The 16,634-nt window shown below is 42.8% G+C and overlaps 2 protein-coding genes across 3 annotated transcripts; one reads left to right on the top strand and one right to left on the bottom strand.

Moving 5' to 3' along the window:
- Window positions 1-252: 252 nt before the first annotated feature.
- Window positions 253-4,348, top strand: IKZF5 (IKAROS family zinc finger 5; the record flags this gene model as incomplete). Of its 2 annotated transcripts, none has more annotated exons than XM_084246080.1 (3): window positions 253-385; window positions 2,019-2,201; window positions 3,405-4,348. In XM_084246080.1, the coding sequence occupies 3 exons, from the start codon at window positions 253-255 to the stop codon at window positions 4,346-4,348; spliced, it is 1,260 nt and encodes a 419-aa protein (XP_084102206.1). The 2 variants fall into 2 exon arrangements, with proteins under 2 accessions (XP_084102206.1, XP_084102207.1); XM_084246081.1 differs by having other exon boundaries at window positions 3,864-4,348.
- A 3,534-nt stretch (window positions 4,349-7,882) lies between these two features.
- PSTK (phosphoseryl-tRNA kinase) lies at window positions 7,883-16,413 on the bottom strand (the record flags this gene model as incomplete). The annotated part of the gene is made up of 6 exons (XM_084244377.1): window positions 7,883-8,082; window positions 10,173-10,266; window positions 11,189-11,264; window positions 13,028-13,226; window positions 13,408-13,699; window positions 16,156-16,413. 6 exons carry the CDS (start codon window positions 16,411-16,413, stop codon window positions 7,883-7,885), a joined length of 1,119 nt encoding a protein of 372 aa, XP_084100503.1.
- Window positions 16,414-16,634: the final 221 nt, after the last annotated feature.

Genomic DNA, 16,634 nt, shown 5'->3' on the forward strand with positions numbered 1-16,634 from the left:
TGTCAGTGGTAAATATATTACTTTTTCACTATTTCACCTGTCTTCTTTTATTCACCAATAAGAATGTAAGATTTTAAAAAGATTTATTTAAAGGTGGGGACTGTATTCTTGGTTGCTTTTTGTAGTGCTTTGTACATGATTTTTGTTACTGTTTTTAATATATCTTGAATTTTCCTAAATAGTGTGAAATTATTTCAGGTTTGTTTCCCTTAGGTATAACGAACTATAAACTTCAAAAAAAGAAAAGCAAAGATGGGTGAAAAGAAACCAGAGCCTTTGGACTTCGTGAAAGATTTCCAGGAATACCTGACTCAGCAGACCCATCATGTGAACATGATTTCTGGATCAGTTAGTGGGGACAAAGAAGCAGAGGCTCTTCAGGGAGGTAGACTCATCTTATTATTAAATCACTTTATACATACAGAGAGAGGCGTGTGCTGTTATCCATGAAGAATACTGATCATTAGGAAATCTGGATTAGACCTGAGACAGAAATTGGAATTTAAGTCTTGTCTCTCTTAAAATGAAAAGGAAAAAAAAAAAAAAAGGCACTGACTATGTATGTTTGTCCATCTAAGAAGAGAAACGAGGATAGAGAAAGCAGCAATTCACTTGAGCCTGCTACAGATACACTTTGTTTCCTTACCACGGACAGACCCTAACTTGGGTCAGCAAACTACATCCGTGGGCCTTGTTAGACTGCTTAGTGTTCCGTGTGACCACAGCTAAGAGTGGTTTCTGTATTTATAAATGGTTCAAAAAAAAAAAAAAAACAAGAGAAACACCTCGTGACATGAGACATGAGAAATCATATGAAACTCAAGCTTCAGTATCCATATATAGTAGAGTTTTATTGAAACGGTCATGCTCTTTTGTTTACATACTTTCTAGAGCTGTTTCTGTGCTACAGCAACAGAGCTGGGTATTGTGACAGAGAACATAAGCCCCAAAGACCTCTGGCCTGGACAGGTTACAGCTGTATAATCCAGGGGCCAACTGCAGAGACTTGGCATCACCTGGGAGCTTGTTACAAGTATAAAACATCAGGCCCTGCCCAGATGTACTGAATCAGAATCTGTACTTTGACTGCTCTAGTGGTCATATACTCTTTCAATTTTGTGTCATTGGCTTGGGAAAACATTGGGGGGACGAGGGAGACATTGAACCTTGTTGTCCCTCCAGTGCAGTGACCCTTGCATATTGGACTTGTACCATGCAGCAAAGTTATTTCCTCTGGGAAGAAACAGTAGAGCAGGGTCCTGATTGTTCAAGCCCCTTCCTGGGACTTAGTGCTTTTCCCAAGGAGCTGTAGGAGTAAAAATGTCCCTCCTGATTGTTCTCTCTGGGCTGGGATTCAAGAGACCAGGTTGTAGTTCATACAGTTTGTTGATTTTCCTTTTTTGAACACTTCCCCTCAGTCTCTTATCTGTACAAAGAAGTAGTTAATATAAACTAAAGCAAATAGCCAAGCATCTTGTACTTCTGAAATTCTTATAGATCTAACATTCAAATGTCAGATAAAAAATTTTCCTTTATGCACTTAATTAGAACGTTAAGATCCAGAATTTAGAATATAGATATAAACTGAATGGAACAGTGTAAAACTCAGCATTGATTGCTTTAGACTAAAGTGAATGAGCTAGGATTTGGGGAAATTATTATGACTGCCAATTATAATATTTGTAGAAGTTGCTGGATTCTCAAATACGTGGTTACTATGCCAACACTATTTGCTACCCTCTGTCTCCTCTCCTGTCATATAATACCCTGTGCTTCAAAAGCATATTGAAGATAGATATTTATGTGTAAGTAATTTGAGATCCCCTATGAAAGATTCTTAAAACCAGAATATATTACTGCTTTTCTATAAAATTAACATCAGTTAAGTGTTATTTTGTAAATTTAACTTCTGTGCTATGTGAACTGTCAGTTGATGATAGATTTTATACTACTTGCGACTAAGATGCAAAATTTAGTTGATTCTGAGATGCATTATTTCTATGCTATACTGTTTATAGCTGGAACAGATGGTGATCAAAATGGACTTGATCACCCATCTGTTGAAGTGTCCCTGGATGAAAACTCAGGAATGTTGGTAGACGGGTTCGAAAGGACTTTTGATGGGAAGCTCAAGTGTCGGTACTGCAACTATGCCAGCAAAGGAACCGCCCGGCTTATTGAACATATCAGAATCCACACAGGTAAGGAAGAATGGCTGGAGAAGGCATCTCTTTAGGGGCAGAAGAGGGGCCAAGGAGGGCAACTTGGTTTGTCAAATAAATAGTTCTAATAGATTAAAAATGAAGGTTTGAATAAGTGGGGCAGCGGTTACTCCATTTTTACGAAACAGCAGAATAACAACATGCAGGCAGGCAGTGCAGCCCTGCAGCCTTCCCCTTTCTCAGCATCTTGATCCAAATACTCGTTCAGCATCTGCTTCTCAGGTTGGGCGTGTTAATACTGAAGGCAGTATAGTGTGATAAATGTCATTGCTAAGTGTGTTTCAAGTGCAAAATGGGGAAAAGCTTTCTCTACCGTTACAAACTGTATTGCTAACGCTCAGGCCTTCCCTTAGCCATTCATTCTGTGACGTCCTGACTATCCTCTGTTCTGGCCAAAGGCCAGGTCAGTGTCCCTCTTTGCCCCATGGCTTCTGTTGCTCCCTGTCACGGTGCTCCCATGCTGCGTGGTGGGGGGATACAGTGAGGCCAGCTTTGTGCCCCAGAGCCTAGTGGAGCATCTGACACACAGGAGGTAGTCAGTGTTTCTTATATGAGCGACTCCAAATCTCATATCCCAAATGTTTTACATGTTTGGACCACCTTCAGCTTAACACCATAAACTAAAATTGTCCCTTTGGTAAGAAGAGGAGAGGAGGAAGCTGTAACACCAGCAATTTTGAAGGGACACTGATAATTCCTGCTTGGACCAAAAGGCCCATTCTGATAGAATTTTTTATTTAAGGATTTACATAAAAAGGTTTTTTGCATATTTCCTGGGGAAGGAGTGTTTATTCATGTGTGTAAAGGGTGAAGATATATAAAGAAGAATGTGTCTGGATGTATATCTAAACCTGGCTGTGAGACAGACTTTTGATACAGTGACTGGTGGGGAATACTGTATTGTCAGCCCTGCTATTCTTTCCCAGTGCTGCTCGAAGCCATAGCCATTTTTACACTTTTGACTAATGGCATTATCTACTTATCTCAAATTGTTACTGATATGTTCTTATGCTTTATGTACGTCTGTAGGTTTATTACACACTTCAACAATCTTGTGCAAATGTGAATTTCTGAAAAGCATTTTGTTTTTGCTCAATTTCTAAATCTAATGTAGTCAAAACACAAACCTTTTCATAAATGAGCTATTCTTGTCGTTTATCTCCCATTTTTCTTGTTAAACAGGTGAGAAACCTCATAGATGTCACTTATGTCCATTTGCATCTGCTTATGAGCGTCATCTGGAAGCCCATATGCGTTCCCATACAGGAGAAAAACCATACAAATGTGAATTATGTTCCTTCCGCTGCAGTGACCGAAGTAACCTGTCCCATCATCGAAGACGCAAGCATAAAATGGTACCAATTAAAGGTACTAGGTCTTCCTTAAGCAGCAAGAAAATGTGGGGAGTCTTACAGAAGAAAACAGGCAATCTGGGCTATAGCCGAAGAGCACTAATCAACTTAAGCCCACCTTCCATGGTGGTTCAGAAGCCGGACTACCTGAATGACTTTACCCACGAAATCCCAAATATCCAGACTGACTCCTATGAAAGTATGGCGAAAACCGCAGCGACTGGTGGCCTGCCCAGGGACACCCAGGAGCTCATGGTTGATAACCCTTTAAATCAGCTCTCAACTCTAGCAGGACAGTTGTCCAGTTTGCCACCTGAAAACCAAAACCCCGCGTCCCCTGACGTCGTTCCCTGCCCCGACGAGAAGCCTTTCATGATGCAGCAGCCCTCTGCCCAGGCAGTGGTGTCTGCCGTGTCCGCGAGTGTTCCTCAGAGCGCCTCTCCCGCCAGCCCCGAGCCTCGGCCATCACACAGTCAGAGGAACTACAGCCCCGTGGCAGGCCCGAGCAGTGAGCCGAGCGCCCACACGAGTACTCCTAGCATAGGGAACAGCCAGCCCAGCACGCCAGCGCCAACCCTGCCAGTTCAGGACCCGCAGCTTCTGCACCACTGCCAGCACTGTGACATGTACTTTGCCGACAATATCCTCTATACTATTCATATGGGATGTCATGGGTATGAAAATCCTTTTCAGTGTAACATATGTGGATGCAAATGTAAAAACAAGTATGATTTTGCCTGTCATTTTGCAAGAGGGCAACATAATCAGCACTGATGGAAACAATCATCATATGCTCTATTTGGTTTTGCTGTTTTGTGGTTTCGATTTTTTTTTTTTTCTGTTGGGGGGGGGCGGAATCATCCCTAATTAGGTGTCTACTAATTTAAAGTCTATATTTATAGAATATAAATTTGACAGTGGAAACAAAATTTTCTTTTTTTTTTTCTTTCATAAAAGTCTGGGCAGGGTCATTGATACATTAGAACACAGGTCTATTTTTTGGTTTCATTTAGACATTTGAGTTTTGGTCACTCATAATCTTACAAGTGTTCATCTGAGTTTTCCACATTTATGGTCCATAAACACTTCAAGGCTTATTGATAGTTCAGTATATTGGAGCTAGATACTGTTCTTCACATTTCAAAATGATAGAATAAGTTACAAAATCTTTTACAGCTTATTTCAGTGTTTAGCAGAGGAATTGCCTTTAAAATTGCTCTTAATTGAAATACCATTTAGTTCACATAGTTCAAGTTGAATTAGTTTCATTTCAACTAATAACAGTAATGCTATTTCCTCTTTTTTCCATAAGAGGAAATGTAAGTTAATTCTGTTTAAAGTTACAAAAGTATAGGGTGAAAGTACTGAAAAGAAAGGGAATATAATAAGTTTTCATATTTAAAATATTGGTTCATTCAATTTCTGATTTAAACTAAGTCAAATTTCCATTGAATTCTTTTTATTACACTTCTGCTTTATGTAAAAAGCCACAGGTAAATACATGCAAACGCTAGAAACATTGGAGGATTATCTGTGAAGATGCCTTTTTTCCCCTTTTCATTTGAGCCTTTCATTTAAATCCTTCACTCTGGCATTGTTTATGCCAGGTGAGGTTGGTAACTATACTGAGAATCTGTTATTCTTTCTATTCCTTTGATGACCAAAGAGGGACAGTGGACATCATCTGTCCTATACCTAGGAGATGCAGTCCTTCAGAGAGATCTCTGAAGTTTTCCTTTTCCTGCCTTCTGTCCACTTATTGCCCATAATTTCAAGAAAAAGGTGGGTACAGAAACACACAGGAAATATGTGAAGGCCAAGTAATATTTACAAAAACGAGAAGCTATCTCCAAAACAGATCCTGGTCTACTCTTCAGAACTGGCCATTTAAAATATTTTCTGTAAATTCAAGCTGTAATGCTTATTTACAGCTCCCCCAGTCTCTCATGTACAGTGGCAAAACTATATGGAAACTGTGGTTGAATTGTCGCCTTAGCAAGAGAAGATAAGCTGTGTGATAGTAGATATAAAATACATTTAAACATTTGTTTACAAAAATAAGACTTGCTAAATAAGTCGAGTAATTTTTGAATAGGCTATTGTTTTATATTGTGTAATAACTAGCTGGCTCTGAAGACAGCTTGGTCAAACAATAAAATACATTATTACTAATAGTTGGTTTCTGTGTACTTTGCAAAAATTATTCTTAATTTGGTTCCAAATCTTGAAAGTGTAAATTGGCATCTTAAAGAGAATATCCTGACTATTAAGTGTTTATTAACCAAAAGGGCCTCTATTCTCATAGTAAGTAAAAGGGAAATATTGATAGCATGTGCTCGCAGATCCCCCAAGTGCCAAGTCAGTGGGTCTTCTACCTTCCTTCCAGATGCTAAAGCCATTAAAATGAGTTCTTGTGGTTTACTCTCCAGTCTAATCTCAACTGCATTGTTCCGAGAGCAGCATGAAGGGCAGTCTCCAAAGGCTATACATAGCTCTCTTCCTTGTCACAGCTGAGGTTTGTGAAGCTAAAATTTTACAATTCTGTTTGCTCTGTTGTCGAAAGCCCTCCCTGCTCAGATTGGTTTTAGTGCAGCCATTTCCAGATGGTGTAACTTGGCCTACTGTTTGTTTATTGCCAGAGAAAAACAGGTTGCTGTCATTTGGAAGCTTTGCGATGACTTTTCCCTTCACTTCTATTTTATTCTTCAAATAAAAGCAATACCCCAAAATAGTGAATTTTCAGTAGACAATGAGGAAGAACTCTAGTGAAGACCAGTTTATTAACTATGTATATTCTGGGCCAAATAGTGACAAATATATTTTTTTCTAACAACTGAAGATAGATGTTTTGAAGATGCATTTTAATTTAACCATAGAAAAGATTTTTTTCCTAATTACAAATAAGAATGTATAATTCTAATTTTCTTATGACTTAAAGAGCACAGTTGGTATTCCAAAGGTGTCAATGCTTGAAAGTTACAATTAATTCTAAATGCACTAAAGTTTTTAAAGCAAATCTACCTTAGAAACTTTTTTAGTATTGTATTTTTAAAAAAGATTTAGGACTTTATTTAAATATTCTGTGAGTTAAATTCTGTATTTGGAAAGATGTTAGTATCTTTCATTAAGTATTGACTATGTTTCTCCCATTTTATTTTTAATCAAATATTTTATAGAAATGAGTTGGGAAAAGCTTAACATGCACTATTTATAGTAAGTACCTTGCTGTTAACAGGCAATGTTCTGAAACTAAATTATTTTTGTTCAGTGAACATAAGTTTAGATTTTTAAAGTTGGTAGATAATTTATCTCCACTAATATTTTTTTAAGAAACTGTGAAGAGATTAACAGGGAATACTTTTATTTCAGATGTTACACATTAGTATGTGTAGCTACAACTTCTGGATTCAAGTAAAGGCTAGACTTTTACTTTGAAAAATTCCATTGGATATTTTCCAGTGCTGTTTCATTTTAGAAATAAGTGTTTGCCATTCGTCTGCTGGATTATTTGACAAAGGGGACATTATAGAGAATGTTCAGAGATAAACCTCATTTAAGTTCTCCGAGAATATTTATCAAATGGGTGTATTATTAAAATGTAAAAATTCCCTGCTAAGGACATTTTCATTAAATAGTCTTAGAGGGTATGTGATTTCTAGAACCTGTTTTTGTTAATATGTACTCTGATGTAAAGAACATATTTTGTATGCAAAACATAAAACAAGTATGGTTGCAATACACACTATCTGTGTAGGGATTCCAGAAAGCAGTTAATGCTGAAATAATTAGTATGTAGTTCATATTGTAAAGGAAGCTTTGCTTTTGTAATATATGAATAAAAAAGTAACACTTTCTAATGATCTCAACTTTTCTTTTTTAACACTAGGATTAAGTTAGTTTGTGAGTAGTTTTCCAGTATTTAAAATAAAAAGGTTTTGTGACTCTCTGGGTTTGAATTTGTGGAACGCCTTGTCCACAAGATGCTGCATGAGTTAGAAACGGCACCAAAGACCTGCATCTTGTCACCTGAGTAGTTTCTTCTCTGTCAAGATCCAGTCATGTGACTCCAGTCCCCAGCCCTGCGCTCTGGGCTCTGACCCTTAGAGGAGGCTCTTCTGATGGTTAGTTTTCATGTCACACCCCACAAGTGGCTGACTGAAGTAATTTCTAGGACAAATGCATCTTTTAAAGTGGACTGATTTCTTTAAAAACTTGAGTTTTTGACAATTTATAGATCGCTGGCCTAGAAAACATCCCAGTAATGCAAATTGCTTGCAAAATCAGACATTTGACTGAAAATTCAAAAGTTTAATGCTTCTTTGAAAAATACTTATGTACAATGTTATCTTTCTCATAATGAAAAGAAAGGATAATATCTGATATGTCAGTAGTTTGTTGAAAGCATAGGTATTTTTTGTTTCCTTGCTTTAGGTCTTCCAAAAATTCTGCTTTGAGCTTGTTAAGTTCTTCCGCTAGAAGTTTCAAGTTGTAGGGAGGCACTTGTTCATCTAAAATAAAAGGATATCCTCAAGTTATCTGTAAATTAAATCAGGCTGGGCTGTTTGATGACATCAGGTAATTAACTTGATTATGTTAGACAAACCAGACACCTATAATCACCGATGGTGTGCTCCTCAGACAAAAGGCCATGGTAGGGTGATACAAGCATCTCTTCTGAACAATTCAAAGTACTGAAAAACTTGCAGAAAATACAGGCCTGAAAGGGAGTTTTTCGTTGACAAAAATCAAAAGATTGTTGACTTACTATCTTATAGTAGAATTACTAGGTAATGAGGCAAAAAGAAAATCAAACAGAAAGTGATAATTTGGCTTTGAAAATGATAGTATCTATAACAGTTGTCCAATAGAACTTTCTGCAATGAGGGAAGTGCCCTGTACCTGCCCTGTTCAACACAGTCACTCGCCATGTGGGCAGCTGAATGAACCACTAAAGTTTTGTATTGTTGAGATACAATTTCCTACCATACAATTTGCTCATTTAAACTACAATTCAGGGCCTCCCCTTGTGGCGCAGTGGTTGAGCGCTTTGCCACATGCACTTTTTTCTTCAAGCCAGCCTAGTGAACGTGAAACGTCTCGTCGTGGTTTTTCTTTGCTTTTCCCCAAGGACTGATGATGCCAAGTGGTTTTCATGTAGTTACCGGCCATTTGTCTTCCCTGGGGAAATGCTTATTCGGAACCTCTGCCCATTGAGAAATTCAGATTGCTTTCATAATTAAGCAGTAAGAGTCCTTTATGTGTTTTGGATCCAAGTTCTTTTTGAGAAACACAACTTGAAAATATTTACTCACATTCTGTGGTCTGTCTTCACTTTCTTAATGGTAGGGAATGGAATTATATAAGCCTGACCTAGAAGCTTGTGTCACTTTCCACACCAAGAAACAAAACTATTTAAATGAGTGGGAAGGGAGTCCAGAGTGATCTGTGCATAATCAGACTTCCCCTCCCCTTCACTTTGTAGACAGAACAGAAGAAAGGCAAGCGGGGGAGGGCAACCCCATAACTATTTGGTTTCATTCTAATAATGCTGACATTTCTGTTTCCCAAACTTTGGATTTTAACCTATAAGTGAGCTGCAAATTCCAACTAAGTGATTTTCTAAGTGGGATCAAGTAGAGTACAGCACAGTTTAACGTGAGGGTTCTATGGAACTTACTTCTGTGCCTGCATGTTTTCCAACAAAGTGGTAACATAAAATCTACATGGGAGTGATGGTTTAAAAAAAAAAAAAAAAGGTGTGAGAAACACAGTATGCTTAATATACTGTTGATTTCCCCCACGTCCTGAGTTTTGGTAAAGGTACTAATAATAAGCGATGCTGCGTGAGGAGCATAACAGAAGGCGTAGACTCGAATCCCATCTTGCCCTGAGCCTGAGGTCGCCGAAGTGCCTCAGGTAGTGGCTTTGTTTTGGGCAAGTTACTTGATGCTCTCAGAACCTCCACTTCCCCATTTGTAAAATTACACCTACCTTATAGGATTATAAAAATCAGAAACTGTTTTTTAAGGCACTTAGCATAGAAAAAGGAACTCAAGAAATGTTAGCTGATACTGTTTTTAAAATCCAAATTTAAATAGAGCAAAGAGTTCAATATTTAAAACACAAAAGAGCTATTTTAGAAAGCTGCAAAGTGCAGAAAGAGAATACACTGAGCTTGTTTAAACTCCATGCTGACCTCACCCACTCACATTTCAGCTTAAATGTCATCTCCAGAAGCGTTCTGATCTCCCTCTTAAAATAAGTCCTCCCATCATTCTAGCCTGCCTGACCCTGCTTTCTTTCCCTTCAGAGCACAGGTATATATGTTCATTCGTTTTTCTGTCTCCTCATTGAAATGTGCACAACTTCCAGTCACCAGCATGCAAAACATGGCCTCATACAGAGCTACTGCTCAGAACCTGGGTACCAGGTGAACACCCAGTTCTGTGGGTAGAATTTTAATTTTCTATCACCAAATTGCATATTTACACTGAAAACATGATGCAAACTTTATGACCAAAAGCTAACAAACTACCCTAGTGTAGGGAACAGCCTCAGAAAGCCCTACGAGCGCAATGGAATGTAACTCCCAACATACCTTTCGCTTCCTTCATCATCTGAGAGACAATTCTTCGGAGTGTCTGATCAGCTTGATGAAGCATGTTAGTTGAACAAATTACTCTGTCTGTCTCCTAGGTAACACAGATATTATTATTGGAACAGTTATACAGTTTATAAAAGAAATGGTGAAAGCACAACAGCTTTGGGGAGGGTGAGTGAATCATGCACATGACGAGGTGCGAAGCTACACCCCCAAAATAATGGTTGCATAAACCAATAACTCAATAAAAATTGATTTTAAGAAATGAGATCTTGGGGCCTCCCTGGTGGTGCAGGGTTAAAGTCTCAGTGCTATTAAGCTTTTGCCAGCCACGGCGGCCTGAGTTCGATCCCCAGGCAGGGAGCTGACCCACATGGCACAGCAGACCTCTCCTGTCTCACCCGCTGGCCCCCTCAGAAGTGTATTTCGTCAGTCTGCCTGTTCTGTTCCCTGCTGTGTCTCTGGTGAATCCTCTCACCCCCCACACCTTTGGTCTACACCCAGTTCTTCCACACAAAAATTTTTTAAAAAAGAAATGACTGAAGTGTAGGTGATGCAAACTTGAAGAGAGTGCAAGAAAAGTTAAAGTGACCTCTGGGTTCCAGTTACCCTTCACTAGGAGGCAGAAAACCACCCAGTTGTAAATTGGGTTCCTCCTGGGCAGTGGTGTGACGGGAAATGCCTAGCAATAGGCTCCCCTGTTTTCCCAAAGGAAAACCTATCCATAGGGTCTTTCCGTTTCTGTGGTGTAAATATCCCTAGCCATCTTCAAACAGCTAACTAATGTTAAAAGTCTCCAAAGTTGCTGAAAATTCAACAGTCGGCTGAGAGCAGCCAGTGCAAGCTGCCTCCTGGGCCAGGGCTCCGGGGCCAGGGGCCAAGTGCGGGTGAGTTGGCCGGCAGGGCAGAGCTGCCCTTACATTTCATGCCTGTGTTACATGCAACCACAAAGCAACCTTGCTACAAAAAGTTGTTCCCACTCATTTATACTAAGTCTTCCCAGGAAGACGTACCTTTTGTTCTACATTGTCCACAACACATTTTACTGGATTCTCCAAAGCAGTAAGCAGTAGATCAGTCAGCTTCAAGCTGTAAGAGGAGGTAGGAGAGAATCAGTCCCTGCAGCAGACACCTGCTGCTTAAGGACTTGTGTTTATGAATACTAAAATGAAAAAATGCTATAAATTGGCCCTCCCTGGTGGTTCAGGCAGTTAAGCACAGCGCTGTGAAGCTGTCTGCAGCCTCCAGTGCGGGTTTGATCCTGGCTGGCCAGGGAGCTACCCACATGGTGCAGCAGACCTCTCCTGCCTCGCCCGCTGCTCCCCTCAGCGGTGTATTTCAGTCAGCCTGCCTGTTCTGTTCCCCGCTCTGTCTCTGGTGAATACTCTCACCCTCCTGCACCTCTGGCCTGTACCCTGATTCTTGTATAAATAAATCAATCTAAAAAAAAAAACAATTCCAAAAAAATTTTTTAAAAAAAGTGCTATAAATACAAGATCCTAAACTAAAGGGGGGGAAAAGGAATCATTTGGAAGCTACCTTCTACTTGCAAGATTCAATGGCAGAAGCTCAAAACAAATAAGCCAAAAAATGTTAATTTCCTAAGACTATATCAACAAGCTTTGAAAAGGCATCCTCTTTCTCTCATTAAGTGCTGAGCTTTAGGCTGAGGAACGCAGTCTGCCCAGTCTGTACATTTTTGGCTTCTGCTTATTTACTAGATACAGATTAGCACAGTTCCTCAATGGTCAAAGGGCCATGGAGAGTTCAGGTAGAATCAGGTCATTCATTTAACAACTATTTATTGAGCAATTTCTTCTATGAAAAATATTTTTAAACTGGGCCTCCCTGGTGGCACAGGGGTTAAGTCTCAGTGCTATCAAGCAATGGCCAGCCACTGCAGCATGAGTTCGCTCCCCGGCCAGGGAGCTAGTCACATGGCACAGCAGACCTCTCCTGTCTCCCCACTGCTCCCCTTAGCAGTGTAATTCAGTAGATGCGACTGTTCTGCTCCCCACTCTGTCTCTGGTGAATCCTCTCACCTCCTGCACCTCTGGCCTACACCCCAGTTCTTGTATGTATAAATAAAAATAATCTTAAAAAAATTTTTTTTAACTTTTACAATTTGCTAATCCCCTGTGGACAACAGTCAGGAGGAAGCAAAGGGCACATGGGTAATCAAGCTCCAGAACTGCGCTCTCCTTTGCTCAAGCCACCAGCCATGTGCAGCTATTTAAGCAGAAAGTCAAGAAAATGGAATTTAAAATTCAGGTCCTCACTTGCACTAGCTGTATTACAAGTGTTCGGTGGATACCATGGCTAGCAGCTATAGTGCAAATACAGAAATTTCTATTTCATCAGTGAAATTTCTATTGGAACCGTACTCTAGAATGTTCTAGATGCTATCATGAATGGAAAGCCCCAGCACCACAGCCCAGAAGCTTCACACATACACAGCAGTGCCACTAGCCAGGATTAAGACAAAACTTGGATTCAGTACCACCTCCGCTCCTTTTCTTCCTATAAGGAAATTATTAGCCAGTCTAGTTGGACTCTGCTACTTTGGTTAAGAGTATCCCCAAAGATAAGCACGCCGAATGCCCGGCTGTGCCCTCTGGGGGACAGCATTCTCTTAATAAGAGTAATGTTTGCAAGCCAACTTGGCTTCAAATCTCAGCTGTCACAAGCTCAGTAACTCACCAACTGAGCTATCTCACTCAGTTTTCTCTTTGTAGGGAAATAATCTCTCTGCAAGGCTGATGGGAGGACCAGCCAAATGGGTAAAAGTAAAGCATTTAGCTCAGGGCCCAGCTCAGCGAGGCGGCAGTGAATGGCAGCTTTGAGCAGGATACCTGGCCTCGGAAGAACACGCTGTGCTCTGAATCGTGAGGCTGTTGCGTTCCCAAGCATTTTTCTCAGGATTGGGTTTCTCTATCTTCCCGCCCATCAGGTGGATGGTCTCAGCAGGCACTGCTCGTGGTCTCTGGCCATTCCTCTCTAAACAGGTCTCAAGAGAACAATCGAAAAAGAGCTGACAAAAGCCCACGGAATCTGAAAACAATTGGAAAGCACAAAATTACTGGTATACTCTTGTTTCAGCCCAGCTGAAGCAGAAAAGCCCTCACGCAATACTGAATGTCCATATAAACTTCCTAGTCCAGTTAAATCTACTAAAGACAAGAGTGATTTGGGCATGAACATAAATGCCTATGTGTAAAAAAGTTTTAATTACATTTCCGAGCTAGTTGGTAGACTTCATATCTCATGCTCTGGTAGTAAAAGTTGTCATCGAGAATCAAAAGCAAAGGTCTGGACACAGCTGTCTTCGTTAAGAAGTAGCCGGATGGTGCCTTCGCCGCTGCAGAAGAGATCAGATCTTGATCTTTTAAGCAGGTTATAAAATCTTCCCACATGACTTCAGTCCTTGTGGGTGGGACAGACACCTGGCCCCCATGAATAACACCATTTAGGAAGTGTTCTAGGTATCTCAACAGTTCTTGTCGAAGTAGTTTCCACTGGGATGGCTAAAAAGAAAGAATTGCATTCTCAATTAATTAGTTTTGACCAGGAAAATGCCCCAACCTGGAAATTTCACACCCCAACAATGAACCATCTGTAGTTCTTGACACTCAGAGATTGTAGACACCATCCCTCTGCCTAGAAAACTCCTACTCAGGGATGTTAGTCCTCTTCTAAGTCTTCTCAGACTCAAATCACGCAGAAGGCAGCTCAGATGCTCCCCCCTCCCCCAACCTATCCTGACACTCCATTCTCTCCATGTTGGGCCTCCACTCTGGCAGGGTTTCCACTGTTGAGGCAATTGTTTGCACATCTCTGGCCCCCTGCTAGATCAACAGTCCAACATATGCCAGCTTCCAGCAGAGAGTCTGGTACCTAATTTGGTGTTTCAGAAATAGATGTTAAGTGACTGAATAAATAAAAGAATGAAAGTGTTATCACCCAGGAGAAAAGAGAAGCCAAAATCAATATCCTGCCAAAATAAAACACTCTGGCTAATAGTCAAGGTTCTCTTGAAATGAGAACAATGGTGGGTAGAAAATGTTCAGTCAAAAGGTCCCCTGGCCAAGATGCAAGACCTTCAGTTAACAAGAGTCAAGGTGGATGGGGAAAGAGAGGAAGCAGATCAAGGGGAAGAGAAGAGCTTTAAAATACAAGGAGCTTTGTGGGTCTGTGGAGAGCACTGACACTTTGATGAGGTCGGGGTCGGAGGGAAAGCACAGGACAGGAACTGAAGCCTCTTCTCGCCCGCGCACGCTGCCAGAGCACTGAGATGCCAGCACCTGCAACCAGCACATCCGCTAGGCCCGCTACACAGGAGACTCTGACAACTTCCTACAGCTGAGCTAGCCCGCGCATAGCGACGCGACGAACCTCATGCCTTCATTTCCAGTGGGAGGTGGAAAAAATACAACAGTAAGAGTGAAGGAAAGGTCCAGCAAATACAACAATTCCTACTGTAGGGGCAGGAAGGACACTGAGCAGGTTTTCTGATCCAGCAGACCGGGTAAAGGAGGAGTCCTGGAGCCCTCAGTGGTTTTTGCAGGCTTTTATTGGGATTTACCAAGTACACGGCAGGCAGGGGTGCCGGGGGGCTGGGAGGCTGGCAGGCCTGTCTTCACTCTGGGCTCTCCGCCTTCTCTCATGTTCTCTCTGCTCTTCTCATGGCTCTGCTTCTCTCTCGGCTTCTTTGCTCCTGCTGGCATCTCCTCGACGCTGCCCTTAAAAGCCCAGTCTCAGCCAGGTGAATCCCATCTACATAGGCCCACACCCTACTCCAGGTGCCCGCCATCAGGCATGCATTTGGGACCGCAGGGTTCCCTCATCTATCCTAACAGTGGGAGGGCAGAGAAGCCTGATACTTTTTACCTTACCCTACACCTACCAATGACTTCAATTTTCACCCAAATGGTGAAATTACACATCCAAGTAAATCCGGCATTACCAGGGTCCTGAGGCTCTATTTCCCTCACAAGTAGCCAGGAACAGGGACATAAATTGGTCCCCATTTTTTCCATACACCTAATGTACTCAATGTTTCACCAACAGAGTGGAATCATACAGTTGCGTATTTATGTGGGTGTGGGTTCCTTTACACTCCAGCACTTAAAAAAAAAAAAAAACTAAAAAATTTCAGACTATTTCAATCAAAGGGTATTTACTCCAGGAGGATGAGACCGAACACATGGAATCTCCTTCCTGAGGTCTCAGTTTTCACGTTTCTCCAAAGGGTTGCCTCTCACTGCACTGCGATCTGAGGCCTTAAAGAAATAGGTACTTGGAACTTACAAGTTGGCTCTAGAGACAGCCCCTCACTTCCTTTGGTGGTCTGTGAAGAAACGGCCACTTTCCCCACTGGCAGAGGCTGATACTGTTACTCTGAGATAAAGTCTGTGCTTCAGCGGCCAGACCCTTCATTTGCACAGCCTCTTTCTAGCGTCATGCGAGGAACCCCAGCAACGCTGACCCTCATCAATGCGTGTTTTTTCTTAAAAAGGGGGTGCCCCCAAATATGTAAATTTCAAACTCCACAAAAGCTGGATTCACTGTGGCTGTTAGTTCATGGCTGTATAGGCATTTTTGAGAGAGTCTGTCCCTCTAAGCAGAACCTTCCCAAAAAAGGACCTTCAAGAGCTATTTTCACCGGGAGGGAGCCCCAGCTCGCGGGCTGACTGGGCGCCCCCCCCCGGGCGCCGCCCCCCCCCTCCCCCGGCACAGCACCCCCGGTACAGCAGGCACCGCCTGCCCGCCCCAGGGGTCGCGCCTTCCTCTAAGTGAGCCGTTCTAGATGCTGCGCGCATGTGTTTGACAATCCACTCCTCGTCATCTCCTCCCACTCCTCGTCATCTCCTCCTGCGTCAAGCTTCCCCGAGCCCGTCTGCCCCGCCAGGGACGCACCTTCCCCACCGCGCACCGCGCACCGCGTCCGCCGGAGGCGCAGCAGGCGCGGCGGGCGCGTTGCCCTTGGCGACAGCGGCCGAGGCCCCGCCCCCTCCCCACTGACCAATGGCGGCGCGCTGGCCTCCGGGAGGAACGCCTCGGGCATGACGTCATCGTAGGCGACGACGCCGACGGCCCAGGCCTGCTCTCGCCTCAGCCGGCGGCTCAGGGCCCGCGCGAAGGTCGACTTTCCCGCCGCGGGCAGCCCGCAGAGGACGCAGAGCGCCAGCTTCCGCGGCTCCTCGCCGCGCGCGCCCCCGCCGTCGTCGCCGGCTCGCATGTTGCCCGGGAGACCGACGTCGCCGGCCCCAGCAATGACCCCGGCGCGGCCGCTCGCCGCGCACGCGCAGTCTCCTCGGCCCGGCGGCGCCTCCTGGCGTCGCGACGGGGGAACCGGCGGGTGGAATCCCGGGCGCCTCGCGTGTCCCGGCTGGTGGTGGGGGGCGTCTCCGGGGTCCCCGGAGCCCTGGCGCCAGCTCCGCGTGGGGAGAGTCCTCACGA

The sequence above is a fragment of the Talpa europaea genome, assembly GCF_964194135.1.
Source record: "Talpa europaea genome assembly, chromosome: 10".
In the NCBI taxonomy this organism is placed as follows: Eukaryota; Metazoa; Chordata; class Mammalia; order Eulipotyphla; family Talpidae; genus Talpa; species Talpa europaea.